This window comes from Ursus maritimus, unplaced genomic scaffold (genome assembly GCF_017311325.1).
Source record: "Ursus maritimus isolate PB19 unplaced genomic scaffold, ASM1731132v1 scaffold_24, whole genome shotgun sequence".
NCBI lineage: Eukaryota > Metazoa > Chordata > Mammalia > Carnivora > Ursidae > Ursus > Ursus maritimus.
The window spans coordinates 28,948,949-28,967,264 of record NW_024424897.1 but is presented as its reverse complement, the minus strand read 5'-3'; the positions used below and the strand labels follow the sequence as shown (position 1 = coordinate 28,967,264).

General features: G+C 37.0%; 1 protein-coding gene and 1 long non-coding RNA gene across 3 annotated transcripts in view; one reads left to right on the top strand and one right to left on the bottom strand.

Annotated features, from left to right (window-relative positions):
- The window catches only part of STXBP4 (syntaxin binding protein 4), a 223,583-nt gene that overhangs the window by 128,414 nt on the left and 76,853 nt on the right, over positions 1 to 18,316 (bottom strand). For both annotated transcript variants that reach the window (XM_040640852.1, XM_040640853.1), the window contains exon 13: positions 3,212 to 3,388. In XM_040640852.1, coding sequence (XP_040496786.1) covers positions 3,212 to 3,388 — 177 coding nt within the window. The remainder of the gene's footprint in view (positions 1 to 3,211; positions 3,389 to 18,316) is intronic.
- LOC103681312 overlaps positions 13,248 to 18,316 on the top strand; it is a 61,550-nt gene continuing 56,481 nt past the window's right edge. Inside the window, exon 1 of the long non-coding RNA XR_573254.2 lies at positions 13,248 to 14,380. This is a non-coding gene — a long non-coding RNA (uncharacterized LOC103681312). The remainder of the gene's footprint in view (positions 14,381 to 18,316) is intronic.

Sequence of the window (18,316 nt, the reverse complement as noted above, 5' to 3'; positions counted from 1 at the left end):
TGTTTATTTCACCATTGGGTGAAAGGCAAGCCATAAATTTGAGAAAAGACTTCAGTAACATATAACTTAATATAGGGTTAGCAACTGGAACATACGTACAATCACTACATATCAATATGAAAGGAATAACCCAATGGAAAAAAACGGCTGAAAGTAATGAAGAGGCATTTCACAGAGAAACACAAATGCCTAACAAGTACATAAATCTATGCTCAACCGGCTATCTGGGCCAGGGGGAAAAGCCCTGGTTTATAGCACTTGGGGGTGTAAATAACTCCACCATGGCTGCTTTCAAGCTACCAACCTGATGTCGCTGAATATGCCGCTAAGAAGAGATGAGCACAATCACCTATTGTGAGCCAGTGCCAGCTGGTCCCAGCACGCCAGTGGCTCCAAGTCATTAGTAACCAGGGAAATCCAAATTAAACCCCAATGAAATTTACTTATCTTACCTACCAGACTGATATAAATTAAAAGTAAATGAAAACAAAGTGTCAGCAAGGGTGTGGGGTAAACAGTATCTCTCATTCAGTACTGGTGGGAGTAAAAATTGGTTCAAAAGCTTTCAAACATAATTTGACATTACCTAGTAAAGTTGATCGACCATTGTTCAACCTAGCAGTTCCACATGAACCCAAGACAAACTGTTATGCATGTGGAGCATGATATGTGTACAAAAAAGTGTTTAGCAACATTGTTCATAATAAAGAAAACAGAAAACAATTGGACTGTTCATCAAATACAGAATGGACCAAGATACTGCAGTATATCCATTTAGGGGAGTACAAAAAAGCGAAGATACATGAACTGGCTATAAATTTCAAATAGATGGATTGCAAAAATAAGAGGTTGAGTGAAAAAAGCAAGTAGGAAGAACACATGCAGGACATTTCTATTTATATATTGATAAACAGGCAAGACTCAACAACGTTTATTGTTAAGAGATATAAAGATAGGTGGTAAAATTATCAAGAAAGTGGTTAATACTCAATCTAGGAAAGTGGTTACTTCTGAGGGCGAGGGAGGGGGATACAACTGGGGAGGGGCACTGGATCTTCAAAGCTTTTGGTAATGTTTTACTTCCTAAGCTGAGGGTAAACAGAAAAAACAAAAATAAAAAAGGTAAGTAACTATAGAGATGACATAAGGGAAAACTTACAGTGAAAAATAAAAACACTGTTACAAAGAGAATCTGTATCTTTAAAAATGAATATTTGAATCTGAGTTCTGTAATATCTTGGTCAATGTCTCTTGAAGCAATCTCAAATAACTGAAAAAAGTTTCCTTCTCTTTTTCCACTGGCACTGAGTTTGGGAAATGTTGAGATATTCTCATCCAATATTTTTTCTTTGGAAAATAAACAGGGATGCCTGGGTGGCTCAGTCGGTCAAGTGCCTGCCTTTGGCTTGGGTCGTGATCCCAGGATTCTGGGATCAAGTCCTGCATCGGGCTCCTTGCTCAGCGGGGAGCCTGCTTCTCTCTCTGTCTGCTGTTCTCCCTGCTTGTGCTCTCTCTCTGACAAATAAATAAATAAAATCTTTAAAAAAGAAAGGAAAAGAAAAAATAAACAAAAGATTATTTTTTCAGAGACAGGTTAAGGGTTTAGTTTAGAATCTTGTTTCAAGGAATGGCATGAAACCCCATTATGCTAAAAAAGAGAAAAACTGAATTATATTGCCAGACAACTTAGGACAAAAATGTGTTTCAGCTAGAAGCTGGGACAGAGAATTACAAATAACCTATGCTTACAAAAAAAAAAAAAAAAGAATAAATTCATGAGAACTCTTTGAATATTACATAGAAAGTATTTTTTAAAGACTGTTGATTATCCCTCCAAAAGTACATTAGAGTTTAATAAAACAGCACTTAAAAAAATTTTTTTTTGGAATTTCATTAATTTTAATTTTCTTTTTCTTTTTTTAGCGTTCAATAATTCATTAGTTGCGTATAACACCCAGTGCTCATCCCAACATTGCAGCAACTTCTTTCAAGACACGTCTCTAATGGCAAGGGAAACAAAAGCAAAAATGAACTTTCGGGACTTCATAACATAAAAAGCGTTTGCACAGCAAAGGAAACCGTACTTTTGATATTTTGATAATTCCCAATATTTTCAGAATCATGTTGAAGTTACTCACATGAAATAAGCATGTATCTCTGATTTCATAACATAAACACTGGGCCAAAAATAACAAATATATGTAAAATTTTTAAATACTGCTGCTTTTTCAAGTAATATGATTTTCCCTTAGCCTTGTGTATTATCAAAGGGTGACAAGAATATCACCTCTCTTTTGGAATCAGTTTAAATGGGCAGATGTGAGAAATGTATTAGTGACTCTTAAGAGCTTACCAAAGAAAATTTCAGATTTTCTTCTGTATTTTGCTTTTCTAAAACTGGTTTCATTTCCACTTGGTATATTTAAGGTATTTAACTGTTTTATATTTATATAAAGAGACATAAAGTATTCAAATTTGCTTTATGTTTTCTTGAAAGTTGACTGGATTAGAGATATAAATACCTATTCTAAGTGAACTCGTTAAAAGTTATAAAATATGTATTTCAATTTACTTAACTGTCTACCTCGGAGAAATAAAAATGTACATGTCTATTATAGTTTTTGAAGACCTTTCAATGAATATAGTATGTATTATGTTATAAAAAAACTCACATAAAAAAAGATCACATTGCCTTCTGAACAGCATTCGGTATTTTGCTATTGAAACTGAAGCCTATTAAATTCAAACTCAGTTTCTTTCTATTAATTATCTTGGGCCCTGGGCAAAAATTATTTAACATTCACACTTCCTTGAGTGCTCTAATCAAAGAGCAACACCCATCCCTAGACTCTCCTCCTCTCATCCCCACCAGGCAAATTAGCAAGTTTAGGAACAAAAGGAGAAAACCAATGTAATCAATTAAATGTTAAATAGTTCCAGGACTTCACGCCTGAGCTGTACAATGTTGACCAACGACCCAAATAAATTTGGGGCACATGCTTTTCCATCCCCAAGCTATGTGGATGAAGGGAGGCTCACAACCTTTGCATGACCCCCCACCCATCGCATCAGGACACATCATCCTATCATTGAATAATAGAAGACAAACACTGACCTAGTTTAGAAGAGCAGATGAAAAGGAAATGAAAACAGGATACATGACAACGGCAAGGAAACCATGGTAACTAAAAGAGAGGACGGTTTTGCTTACTTTATTTTGGTCCGAATAATCAGCAAGCTGAGCCTTTAGATCTGTGATCTCGGCCTCTAACAGACGGATCACTTCTTCGTAGTCCATTTCCATTCCGTGTGCCTGGCGCTGTGCAGCCTCGGCAAGGTGGATTCGACTTCGCAGGGCTCTGGTTTCTTCGACCACAGCTTTGGCTTCCTGAGGATTTCAAAATTCAGGCCGTTGAAAAAAAGCCATGTTAAAAAACAGTTCAGCAAAACAGCTGAAACAAAATCTCTTCCTTCCTCTGGAAGTCGTAATTACCAAACTTAATCGATAGACAGGTGTTCCTCACATCGCCATTTAAAACTTAGTATTCACGTGATTTTATTATGTAGAGCAAATGCCCAATCTTACTTTTCCTCTGTCGATTTCTGGGATAATTTTCAGTATGGAATCTCCAACTTCACACACCTAGCATAACATTTTGGAAAGAAGGGAAGTAGAAGGGAATTGGTAATGGAGAACAAAATTAAGAACAGGTTCAAAAGATAGAAAGAGTAAGCTTCCACAGAACTCAGGTAGGTGGTCGGGCTCATATTCTAGGAAGATTCTTACAGCTTCAAATACAGCTGAGAGATTTGTGGTGTTGTGGACTTCCCTGTGGTCCAAGCCCAGGATCCAAGGCTTATTTCTAGACATCAGTCTAACTGTTACATCCCCCTTTTCATTTACAATGGCAAGGCCTCTGGTATCCTGTGTCTTAACACATGAAAATCCTTTCGAAACCTCCCTTTCCTTACCTCCCCCAACTCCCAAGTTTTTAATCAGCCACCCCTCACAAGGGGCAGCAGCTCTTTCTGCCCACAGGTCCTGTTCCTGTGCTTTAATAAAACCACCCTTTTGCAACCCCCCCCCCCCAAAAGCCAAAATGTGGAATTCAGTAGCAAAACATCTCGCTATTTCTATAGGGTGCAATGCTCACATTTCTTAAACATGTTAGGTGATTCATGTGTCTTCTCTCATTTAACCTTTAGAACAACATCAACAGAGAGTCATTATTAAAAACCATTTTATACATAATTAAACAGAGGCCCAGAGAGGTTACATATCCTGTCCAAGGACACATAGCAGTGCCAGAGTTTAAACCCAGGTCTGCTGAACTCCAACATTAATGCTCTTTTCACCATTTTAATGTTACTAAATGACAAAACAAATAAACAAAACAAAACAAAACAAAACTATACACGAGCTACACTCTCCACCTTAGGAAGAGGATGGGGTGACCAAAACCGCTTGCTCTCTCAAAATGTGCTTTGGTGCTAGGTCAACGACAGTCCCCTAAGGACACTGATATAGTTTATCATGGCCGTTATTATACTGTAAACCATTTCTTTTTCCTTACTGGATGTAGAAATTTTCTTTTTCTACAACGGAACTTTCTGCTCCAATTGCCATGGCTAATATTCAACTACGGCTACTTTAATTTTCTCAGAGCTATTATAGGATGCTTGCTTTTGTTTGAGTCTAAATGCATTTGAAATGAAGGGAGAGTTAGGAACATGGACATATTTTTAAGGGTCAATTTTTCATTCATACATTCAATAAATGTTTATTAAGTACTTACTATGTGTCAGGTTCTGTTTCAGGTACTGAGGACAGAGCACCTAACAAAACAGACAAAGAGCCCTCCCTCATGCCCTTTCCGACCCCAAATTTACATTATAGTTTGGGGAGATAGACAGTAAATTAGGGATTAACAGCGAAGACCTCACTGAGAAGACATTTAATCAGAGACCCACAGGAAGCATGGAGCCATGAAGATTTCCCCAGAAGCTTTTTTGGACAAAGGGAACAGTCTGTGCAAAGGCCCTGAGACGGAACTGTTCCTTGCATTTTTAGGGAAGAGCAAGGAAGCCAAGTGTGGCATTAAGTAGAGGGACAGGAAGAAGGGAGTAGTAGGAAATGAGGAGTAAGGGCAGGGAGGAGGTTGGGAGATCTTAAGAGGCTTTGCAGGCCATCATAAAAACTTTGGTTTTACTCAGGATGAGAGGGGATGTTCTTGGAGTGTATGGAGCAGAGAAATGATTACGATCTGACTTGAATTATAAGTGGATTACTCTTGCTGTTGGGTGGAGAGTAAACTGCAGGGGCTGGGCAAGGCTGGAGCAGGGAGAAGGGGACAGGCCTAAAAACTGTGGCTTGAACAAAGGTAACAGTGTTGGAGATGGTGCAAAGCAGTTAGATTCTAAATATAGTTTGAAAGTACAGCTAACAGAAGACTTCATCATCATTAACAACATTTACTTAGCAGCTAGTGCACCTAGATAATCATATTATGTGATAAAAAAAAAATACAAAGGGGAAAAAACATACCTTCCCTTTCCTGGCTCTGTTCAGAACATTAAGCATGACTTAGATAAGTGGAAGAACAGTGCAGAGCATGAGAGACAAAAAGAACAAGGTGAACAAAGGAAGAGAAGACAAGAAGGAATGTGGTACATTTGAGAAATGGCCCTAGGTCAATTCTGACTGGAGTAAGTGCTTCCTGGGAGAACAATGGATAAAAAAAGGTGGACGAGAGACAGGGAAAGGGTCAGGCTTTGGTAGAAATGGCATGACAGGCAAAAGGGCTTGTATCAGGCAAATCTTAAGCCCTTTTGAGCAGAAACTGATTGGAGAACAGAGTGCTTTAGAAAGCTAAATCTGACAGCCAGGTTCAGGATGGAGAGAAGTGGCCAATTAAATACTCCCTTCACCCCTGATTCAAAGGGCCTGATCTCAGTCCCAGGAACAGAAGGTGCAGCAGGGGAAGAGAGTCAACGGTATCACAACAGTGTTGCACGGAGACAGGCAGTAACTACGCTTGTGGTGAGCACAGCATGGCTGTAGTTGTTGAATCACTAGGTTGTACACCTGAAACTAAGGCAACACTGTGTGTCAACTATACTTAGATAAAAACAACAACAAAAACCCCCGAGGAACCTGATTTCCTTATCTTTAAAACCAGTCGTCTTCTCACCAAAGGGCACTGTTAGAAAGAAATACCTGAGGAAATAAAAGAACATTTACCAAGCCACATCGGTTGGTTCAGGCCAGGTGACCCACGTCACGTCAGACTGCGGCTGTGCATACAGGATGGAAATGGATGCTGGCACCACTTCAAATGTTTTACACGGACCAGCTCAGTTAATCCACACACTGCCGTGTGAGGCATGTCTGTTCTTATACGCATTTAATAGGTAGAAAACTGAAGCACAAAAAGGTCAAGTAACTTGCTCAGAATCACAGACCTAAAAAGTGGCTGGGCTAGGATTTGAACTCAGGCAGTGCAGTCACAAAGTTCATGCTCTTGGCTATGACGCCATACTGTCTCTCCAACTTCAGAAAATGATTAAAAAAAAAAATCACTTGTAGATGACAGAATCATCAGTGCCCACCCCCACACGAGCTTAGGTTGCGGCCAGGATAATATACTAAAATATCTTCGAGGCTGCTACACCGTTCCCCATTTTCCATTCAATCAAGCTAGAAAAAAAAATACATTGCCGCTGAAGAGAAAGAGGAGGGGCAGATAATTCTCCATCGCTGCAATGAATAATAACTAATTTGATGATCTGTCTCCTTCACACTCACTTCATGCAGCTTTTATTCCCCTATAAAAACAGCACTTTTATTTTTGTTCAAAGAAGGCTAGTTAATTAAATGAAGAATCTGGATGGAATTTATGTAGCCATGATAGTTCACTGATGGTAATACAGTGTGAAATGCGGTTGGTGGTAAAAGATGCAGAGGTTTTGATGCTGAATAAATTCATGCTATTTCTTTTGTCAATGTATAACTGTCAGGTTGGTAAATGTGACCCCTTAGCAAAGTTCTAGCCCAATTCCCACTGAATGGCTGTTTAAAAGATGAGTGCATTGAAATGACGACTTTTAGAGGAAGCAGTGAAAAAGAGATAGCAGCAGTGTGCTGTATTTAGCAATGCAGGATCACATAAATCCATTTTTTTTCTTTCCTCCCGGGTCGTCTTCTAATAAATAACTGTAAAGCCTCCCATGTCAGTAACAATTGAGCCAGAATTTTCGGAGTACCTTACCATGAGCCCGAAATCCCACCAGGGTAGGTGCCACAGCCAGTTCACTGAATTACTTTGTATTAGATAGAGATGAATTCAGTTTAGGAAGTTAGAAAAGAGAAACCAAGATGTAAAAGCAATCAGAAAAATCAACATAAGCATTATGCTTTTAAATACTGAGTACGTTGAGCACAGAGACTAGAAGGGAATCTTGAGCTATGAAGTCAAATCTCTGACTTGGCTTTTTTTTTTTTTTTTTTTTTTGGTGACACTGAGGAAATACCTCCAACTCATACTGTCCCATTATAAAATGAGGATTTTCCACCTTATAATTTCACAATGAATCTTTGGGAAAGATCACACCAAATTCCCCTTTGACAAAAGAGACAAAGGGTATTATCAACTCACACAAAGGGCAGTATAAGCTCGGACAGAAAGACAATGTGCTGTGTGTTTTTCCACACACAGCACTTCTTCCCCACAAGGAACATGATAAAAAAGAGAAAATATGGGGGCGCCTGGGTGGCGCAGTCGTTAAGCGTCTGCCTTCGGCTCAGGGCGTGATCCCAGTGTTCTGGGATCAAGCCCCACATCAGGCTCCTCCACTGGAAGCCTGCTTCTTCCTCTCCCACTCCCCCTGCTTGTGTTCCCTCTCTCACTGGCTGTCTCTCTCTCTGTCAAATAAATAAATAAAATCTTAAAAAAAAAAAAAAGAGAGAAAATATGAGTGCTAGAATGAGCTATACCTAGGTCAGAATCTTTGATTTGTGATTTTTTTTTTTCCGGGCTATGTAATTCTCTAATTCTCTAACAAACACAGTTTGTTCAGTCGTATATTGGGAAATAACAACGCCTACTTTATAACATCAAAAGAACTCTCACAGGAAGGTTAAAGAAACAGTTACATTTCTTGGTACAGTTCCTCTTTACTGCTTTTGAAAGATAGACATAATCACCTATGCGATTAGAGCTAGACTAGACAATTTATTAAGGGTTTTCCTGAGGCAATCAATTAGTAATACCAGTTATTGAACTTTAGAGAAGTTGTTTGGGAACATAATAACATAATGTGCACAGGTCTTTTTAATGTTAGCAACAATTATGTAAAACCTTTTCTTCTCTAGTTATGAGTCGTAACGGCTCCCTAAAGTAGAAGGAAAAAGCATTCACAGCAGTTGCACATTTGTAATTAGGCTAGCACATCCATATCAGTAACCTTCGCAATTCTGTAATTTTTAAGCTAATCAGTAAATCTTTCAAAATGTCAATGGCCAACAGGAGAAAAAAAGAAACTGCAAAGAGATATATGTCTTGGTATAATGTAACTTATGCTACGAAGCCCGAAAGAATACTTCTCTTATCAGCTTCCGACATTCACTCATTGGAGAACTCTTGTTGGTGTTGGTTCCACTACAGCTTGTGAGAAAGATTAAGGGTTACTGCAGGAAGAAGGCTGTTGAAGGAAAAGTGTTTAAAAGCAAGTTATGTATAGGTTCCTTAACTTGTATATCAGATTTATTAAAATGTGTATACTATTTCTCCCACTGGATGATCTCAAAGTAATTTGCAGGTATTCACGAACGAATCTACAATTCATTCTGTAAGCAAGGATGCACTTGGGGGAGAAAATGAATTCATGGAACTTTCTATGTGCCTCTGAGATGTGCTCTCTCCTTTCTCTTTCCTTACTCCTCCTCCGTGCATACATCCAGCCCACCATCCCCACCTTCATACCTAAGCAGTTATTAGGCACTATGAAGTCTTCATTTATGATGTATTTGCAGCCATTCCTTAATCTGCATTCTTGCCACCACATTACTGATTCACATTCTCATCACCTCATCGTTAGGTACTATGAGAATCCCATAAAATGATCGCCCTGCCTACTGTGTTCTTCACTCTCATGTATTCTGCATGCTTCTGAAGGATTAATTTTCCCAAAATACTGCTCAGGTAACCCACCTAAGATAACCTTAGGTAGTATGATAAAACATCCGCAAAAGCCGTATTTCCAGGCTTTCCACTACTGGTTCCAAATCTAACTTTCCAGCTTTAGCACCCTCTTACATGATTACCATATCCAATTACATGACTTACCAAATTTACTTACACTGAACTCGTCTGCATTCAAGATGCTTTGCAGCACATTGCTCCTTCCACTATCTATACACTCTCCCTCTTTCTTCTTCATTCGGTTCTTGCCTATCATTCAAAATCTACTTTAGATTTTACCTCCTCTGGGAAGCCAGACCACTTCAGCTTACAATGATTTCCCCCCCTTTTATCTTTTATAATATCTGTTGCCTGTAATTAATCACATGCTTAGTATCTTCTATTGCTATCTTGAGCTGTCATTACAATATTAAGTATTTTACTGCCTAACTTTCTAAAGCCAAAGAGCCTTGACTGCTCATATTAGAACACAAGCTGGGAGGTAAAACCCCATGTAATATGAACAAGGGCTCCACTTGCTGTAAATATGAGCAATAACTGGGCTGACAGCAAAAATGACAACTTTGTTTTGCATATATAGTAATTGCCTTAGAGAATTTTATTAGGTAAGAAGCTTTCATAGAAAAGTTCTTCATAAAATGTTTCAATTTTATGAGACTATTAGAACTACATTTCATTTGAATAATTACAATAACAACCATAAACCATGCTATGAAAATGACTTAATGAAAAGCAAATCATTTCATTATATTCTCTTTATATATAAATTTAAAAATCCTTTCATAGTATTTATCAAGCAAATGAGGTTATATTAAAAACTATGTGGGATGAGGGACAGTTACACTTCATTGTGTTTGACAATTGTATTTACTGGTTTTTCATTACAAAGATTTAAAAATTATGCACACTAGTTTATATTTCCCTAAAAAGTACAGTTTTTCATCAAAGCTAATATTATATATGCTCTCAAGGACTATATAATCATGAAGGTCCTTTCCCACCCCACCCATATCCCTGCTTCTACGAATTATATGGTGGCACTTCTTTGTAAAGTGTGTAAAAGGAAAGACATTTGTAAATCCAAGAAACAAAGATTTTCTTCAGTTTGTTTGAAAAAGCAAAATCTTCATTTTACAAAGGAAGATTTGGTTAAGCTTTCTGGAGGAAAAGCAGGTCAATCAAATTATAATTAGCTCTAATTAACCCTCCCAAGAGCTGTCAGCTTCTCTACCTGCACCTGCCTCATTCTCCAAGAGGTGCAAAATTGAGCTCTGATTCTGAACATCAAAGAAAACCAAAGAAACAATTTTCAATCTCTTTCTATAAACAGAAGTCCCTAATCAAAGACAGACACACGGGTACACCTATCTGATAAATTTTTACCATGCAACTTGTTCACAATATAAATATTAGTTAATTAAAATCCAGTTAAATGTATTTAACCCTAAACATGCATTTTACTGGTTTGGTGATATTGACATAAAAGAAAAAAACTATTTTCCTACTTCTCCAAATCTGATTACAAAGGTACTGAAGGGCCCATTTACACTATTGGAAATTTCCTTTCCTGATCAGAATGTAAACTCTGCTCACTGAAACTTGCTACAACTCAAAGGCAACTTTTAGTTATTAAACATCTAGAATTTATCTGAAGTGTGTTTGGGGTTTAATAGAGATGGTTTCAAACAGAAATATATTCCCTCCAATATAACTTTTATAGTTTTAATTCGACTGGAAACAAAATTTTACCAAATTTTGTTTTGTTTTGTAGGAACTTGACCAAGAGTTCTAAGTTCTAATCTAGATAGTAAGATAATAATATTCTTTATTTTTTTAAAATACTTTATTTATTTATTTATTTATTTATTTATTTATTTATTTATTTATTTATTTGACAGAGACAGCGAGAAGAGAACACAAGCAGGGGAAGCAGGAGAGGGAGAACCAGGCTCCCCGCCCAGCAAGGAGTCCGATCCCATGACCCTGGGACCATGACCTGAGCCGAAGGCAGACGCTTAATGACTGAGCCACCCAGGCGCCCCAGTAAGATAATGATATTCTTTAGTTTATTTGGAAGAAAAAGAAATCAGTGAGAACTGGTATGCAAATTTTGAAAAACAACAGTAATACCAAGAAAGAAAGAAACAGGGTGGGACATGGCTCAGATTAAAGGCATAAAGCTACACAGTAGTTGGTACTGGCCAAAGAAGAGTTAGATAAAACACTCATTCACCCAGTAAATATTTGACAAAGCAACTGAAAGATCAGATAGCCCCAAACAGACCCTAGATTATGCAATAGTTTAATCTATCGTAATGGAGATACCACAACACAATGAATAGTTGCAACAACAAATTATTTAGGAAAACAAAAGTATAAAGTGTAGTCCCTCATCACATAACTTATACCAAACTAATTTCATAAATGGGTTAAATAAAGACAGACACGGGGACAGCAAGAAATGGACTTTTAAAAAAATTATTAAAAAGGAGAAAGCACAAAGAAAAAGATTGGACAACACAAAAACATCTGTATTAAAAAAATCTTTGAAAAATTAGAAGGGCAATTTATATTTAGGGGAGCATATCTGCAACAGATTTGGTAGAAAGAGGGTTAATAACTACGATGTAAGGAGATCTTTTGGGAAAAGGGGAAAACTGTTAAGAATATAAGAGAAGTGAAGAAGCAAAAGGAGTAGGAGGGGATATAGATAACATGAAGGGCATAGGGTCAGGAGTGGCTGAAAGTCACTAGCCATCAGATCTGGAAATCAGCTACCTTCATTATTCAAGAATTGTGAAGGAATTCACAATTTGATTTGAAACTCATGGTCACAGACAACCCTTGGTATCTAACATGGATGACAATAAATCAAATAGGGTGATTTATTTATGTAGGGCTAGGTATGACTAGAGAAGTCTTGCTTTTAATTCTAAAACAGTTCGTGAATAAATCACTTAACCCAATGTCAAGAGTCCCATATTGAAGTAAGAATACTGAGTGTTTCTCACATAGTAAACTGTCAAGAGAAGAGTTTTATAGTGTCAACTGCCTTATCACTACTTCCTCCTTGGGTAAAATTTGCTAGTTTTGTCAGCAAATTAATATATATTGCTCTCACATCAAGCAACAAAACGTTTGGCATCTACATAGATGTTTAAAACACACCCTGAAAGGTGCTCTCTTAGCAACTAATGAAATTTTAGAGATTTGTACTTTTTTTTTTAAGTTAAATAAGAAAAATTGCAGGGAGTAATGCCTACTTTGGTAGACAAACATGCCTCTGACAACTCACCAGCTAGACGGCACCTATTTTGCAATGCTTTCTAGGAAGTGATGGTTTTGCTCTATTTTACTTTCTCCTCATTGGAATGAGAGTTCCTCGTAAAGAGTACATCTAGTTTTCCCAGCGCATCCATAGAAAAGAGCATTTAATAAATGTTTCTTAGATTCCTTTGCCAAGTCTCCCTTGTAAGTCGCTACCAGGCGTGTGTGAAACAATTGATGACAGAGTGCTGAATTGGTCCCTCAACAGCCAGAAAATAAGTGGCTCACAGCAGGGAACCCAGAACCCCAACATCAGTTCTAACTAAGCCAAACAACTACAGAAAATACTGTCATCAAATGAACTGGAAGGGTTCTGTGAAGAATAAGATAACTTCCCTTCCAAATGCCTCTAACTTGGAAAATTCTGTGATTCTAATTGATCTGACACCATTCAAATGGGTTCTGTAGTATCAACAGGATAATAAAATTTCACTCAGATTTTCTTAAAATGGTAAGACCTTTTCCACATTAAAAAGAAAACTATTTGGGAGCGGGGATTCTGAAATAGACATCTTTGTTTGCCAATGCTTGATCAGAACGCCACATTCACGTCCAGTGAATCACTGGAGATGGCTGGTATCTGGGCAAACAGGGACGCCAACCGGGCTGTTCTTGTGTTCCTTTTCCAAGCAAGCTGTCTTTAACTTAGGCAGTTTCTTGGGCAAAGTCTAATGTTGGAAAACACATGGGTCATATTTTGAATCACAAAAAGGGAATTAACGTTGAAAAATAAATTCGACCAAGTTTTTTTTTTTTTTTTAAATAAGTTTCTCTACTCAGATTGCTGTCTATCATTATAAGAGCTTTATACTGTTTTTTCTTAAAAGGGCTTTTTTTTGGCTTAAAAATCATTTAAAGTTAATTGTAGATTACCCACAGTTATAAGAAATAATACAGAGAGGTTCCCTGTATTCTTCAATAAGCCTCCTCCAATGGTTATCATTTGCACGACTATAATAGGATATCACAATCAGGAAACTTCATTGATGCAATCCACCAAACATAATCAGATTTTACCAGTTTTATAAGCACTTGGCAATAAAAAAGAAAAACCTATAGATACATGCAACAACCTGGACATGTCCCAAGGGAATTATGCTGACTGAAAAAAGCCAATGCCCAAAAGTGACATACTGTACGATCACATTTACATAACATTCTTGAAATGACAAAATTATAGAGATAGAGAACAGATTACTGGTTGCAAGGCGTTAGCGGAGGGAGGACAGAAGGAGGTGGCTGTGTCTTATTATAAAAGAGTAGCATGAGGGATGCTTGTAAAGAGGGTTTTTAACAGAAAACAAAAGTTGACATTTTGAGGTCACAAGTGACCATCTGAAATGGAAACATAGGAATATTTTACTATAGTACCCTTTTAGAACAGAAAAGACTGACACATCAAATAGATGTACTTTTTCCTCTTTTCCTTTCTAAAGATGAGACAGCATCTTAGAATATCTACTAGGGCTATACTGAAATACTATAAAAAGTTCAGATCACCAAAAAAAGAATAAAAAGGGTGTGGGAACTGATACCACTTCTATACATTAGAGGCTTTACTGTTTCTTTAATAAATGCACAAAGGAGCACAATCTCTAAAAGTGTGAAAACATGAATACCTCTTTAGTAATTGCATAGTATTGTTGTTCCCTTTAGAGATATATTTAATCTGTTGTTAGTTTCCTTTGTTGCTTCATCCATCAACCAAGACAGCTCGCAAGCTAGCTGCACTGGCTGTGACGAAGTTCACGTTAAACCTCAACTCTCCACAAGACTCCTGTGCTGATTTGACCTTACGTTTCTGCCTCAGGACTTCATGCTCTCCTCAACCATTCAACCCAACCTTTGCACAGGTGAGGCTGACTGCAACTGGGCTTATCTGAACCTAAGGAAGTTGCCAAATGAGCAATTTCCCATGGTTTCTTTAGGGCAAAGGCTCGTTCAGACAAGCCAAATACTTTGGCTTTGGACTGTTCACCAGTTCACTGCTGCCTTAGGTCATAACACACTGCTGAAAGGAACCTGAGACAACTTCAGCGTGAGAGTAGGTCTTAGAAAGTTGTTGATCAAAGGAAGTTGTTAGAAGAATGGCCCACGCCTGTTAAAAGTTGTTAGAACTTGAAGAAAAAATAACGAGAAGTCTAATTTCATGGGAAATTGTGGCTCGTGATTTTAAACAGTAAGGTGGGGTTATTCTGTAAGGCATAAAAATTCATTAAAAAATATGGAAATTTTAGAGAACAGTGCAGCCGATTCCTTACAGGACAGTTAAGTATTCTAGTAGCCAGCCCTGTTTGAAAAAAGCAATGCTCCTGATCCTTCCAGTGAGAAAGGATCTCTTCATAGCATGTCCTTTCCATTTTACTCATTTTTGCCTCCCTCTCCCTTTCTTTTCCCCTTCTCTCCTTCTGTTTCAGTTCTTCACTGCTTTCTTTTTGGGCCACTAAATAAAGGTAAATTAATTTCCATAATTTACAATAGCTAATGGACCTTCAAAAGGGGGAGATTATTCTGTTTTTAGGATCAGGCCACTGTCTCACAATAATTCAATTAAAAGTTTATAAGTGAGTGAACAAAGGATATCAAATTGTGTTCTCTTCTCCCTTTGGAAGCCACTGGTAACCATCATTGTAAACCAAATTGAAAATCAATCTAGTAGCGTTTTAATAATCAGATTACCTATGTATTTAAAGGATTTATACGGTGTAATTATTAGTACTGAGCTGACTTCATGACAAGACCTTCAAAATGACACACAAAAAAGGGAAAGAAACATTGCTAAATTTCATACAACTCAAGTTTCTGGTTTTTAGAAGTTTTTAAGAGAAGAGTTATATGCATTCTCTATTTGTAATTTTTAAAGACTCTTTTGCTAATTGTGAAAAAAGAAACTAATTCTTGAGAAATTAGAATTTTGGCATTTTCAACAAAGCACAGGAACTCTTTCATTAACAATTTGTCTGTATCACTGAAATCTTCTTAAATGGAATAATATTCTATATACATAAGAGAAGCTGAATGGTATTCATGGTCAATATATTTAAATAATGAAGAGTTTTAGGGCTGATTTTGGGTAGTGTATTTTTTTATTGTAAGTGTGCATTTCTGAAATGAATAGTTGTGCCAGTATGTATGCATGTGTTTGTATATACAAACACATACATATATTTTAAGTTATTTTTGCTAAACTGGAAAATATACATTAAATAATATTACAAATACTATGAATCATTACAGCATGAATCATCACAGTCTCTCAATCACTAAATTACAAAGCCTTGACTGCTCTATTACTGTACCTTCTATCATTGTTAAGTCTGGTTGACTTTACCCTCATGGCATCTTTCACACACAGACCTTGTTGGTGTATTTCCATTACTATGACCTGGTTAAACCCTCCACTGCTGCTTATCATCTGGATGAATGTTCCTCAAATTTTCAGGTGCATACAAATCCCCTGAGGACTTGTTAGACATGGATTCTGATTCACTAGGTCTGGGGTGGCATGCGAGACTCTGCATTTTTAAGTTCCAGGTCTTACAGATGCTCCTGGACCACATTTTGAGTAGCAAGAACGTAGAGTTCTAGATTTGCACTGTCCACTGTGGCAGCCACCAGCTATATGTGGCTACTGAGCACTTGAAATATAGCTAGTCAACTGAATCTTAAATTTTAGTTTGTACTTAAATTAAAAAAAATAAGTAGAAAATATTTTTTCTATTATACAAAACTCTGTTGTTTTGCTAGAACTCCGTTTCACTTTAATCATTGCATCATTTAAGATATTATTGTTGAACTGTAGTGTTTGATAGGCATGTAAATCATTTCAGTAGTATATATGAACTGATCTGGTTACTATCAACGGATTGATTTAAAAATTTTTAAAGATTTTATTTATTTATTCGACAGAGATAGAGACAGCCAGCGAGAGAGGGAACACAAGCAGGGGGAGTGGGAGAGGAAGAAGCAGGCTCCTAGCAGAGGAGCCTGATGTGGGGCTTGATCCCAGAATGCCGGGATCACGCCCTGAGCCGAAGGCAGATGCTTAACCGCTATGCCACCCAGGCGCCCCCGGATTAATTTAAAATTTTAATGCAATAATATAACAGTGTGCTTACCCGAATATTTTCTGCAACATGAGTTACAGTAATACTTAATGTAAATCACAATTTGTATTTAACTTGCTTATTTTTATTAGAATATAATTACTTTTTCTATTTAAAATAGCAGATATGGAAAAAATTTTATATTTAAAATGAAGACATATTTCCAATGCAAAATAGAGATGTATTAACTAGTAATATAATCAGGACAATAAAAAGAGACTAGAAGAAAGAATGTTGCAAAATTCATGATAAATGCAATTGCAATCCATAAAGGTGTTTGATGTGATGAAAAATTTTAAATATATAAAAAGTGAACATTTTTGTACCTGCATGGTAAGTATGTTGAGAAGTTTTCTCTTAATAGTCTGAGGGTTACAGAAGTGAGGGGGTGGGGGGGATGGGGTAATTGGGTGATGGCTATTAAGGAGGGCACATCTTGGGATGAGCACTGGGTGTTATATGCAACTAATGAATCACTGAATACTACAACAAAAACTAATAAAATTAAATTAAATTAAGTTTTCTCTTACTAGTCAAATAAGAATCAACAAAATCAGTCACCTGAAATCAGAAGTAAATGCTATCTCCCTGAAATAAATAATCAAAAAATGGGAAAAAAAAAAAAAAGAAGCAAATGTTGAACATTTGTAACTTTGGCCAGCAATAAAATGGCCTGGATTGTTGCACAGAAGAGTAAGCCATTTTTAGATCAAGATGGTAATTTCATTTATGATAAAAGACTAGAAGAGATACTTTGGGGTGCCTGGGTGGCTCAGTCATTAAGCATCTGCCTTTGGCTCAGGGCGTGATCCCAGGGTCCTGGGATCGAGCCCCACATCAGGCTCCCTGCTCTGCTGGGAGCCTGATTCTTCCTCTCCCACTCCCCCTGCTTACGTTCCCTCTCTCACTGGCTGTGTCTCTCTCTGTCAAATAAATAAATAAAATCTTAAAAAAAAAAAAAAGACTAGAAGAGATATTTTACCAAAAATGAAAGATCTTCAATTAAGTCACAAAACAAATGCCCTATAGAATACAAGAAATTTCTAACAATATCAATGATCAATTGATTCAAATTTTGGAAAACTACAAGTACCTTTCTTCAGGGGACACTACCTGATTCAAGCTTCACTCATGTATTATCTTAAAGGACTTCCAAATTTATGGCAAAAAGCTGTCCATTTGCAGCCTAAAACATCCAACTGGTGGTTTAGATATTTTTAACTTTTACGCCTTTCAAAGAAGAATTTCAGCTGCATAATGAGTAAAATTGTTTATCATAATGGATGGTGCTCCAGCTATATTGGATCAAAAATTCAAATTTATTGACAATTTCAAATAAGAGACTGTTTTCTTTATTGATTCATTCCACTGTACACTACACGAGGAAAATACCTGTGCCAAGTTTTTTGAAGCTAAATGTGTGAAAAACGTCATGGATACAGTTGTTAGCATTGTGTAGTATATATGTGCAAATTCTATGACTCTTCACTAAGTTTAGAAGACAATGAGTTTAAGGATCCCGTGTTCTTTGCCCAAGTTCCTTGGCTGAGTTGTGGAAGAGTTTTACAAAGATTTACCATACATTTAACTTCAATTCAAAATTTTCTTAAAACAGAAGAAATGCTCACCTCATATTCAATAATCAAAGACCAAAAAAAAAAAAAATCATTATCACACTGCATA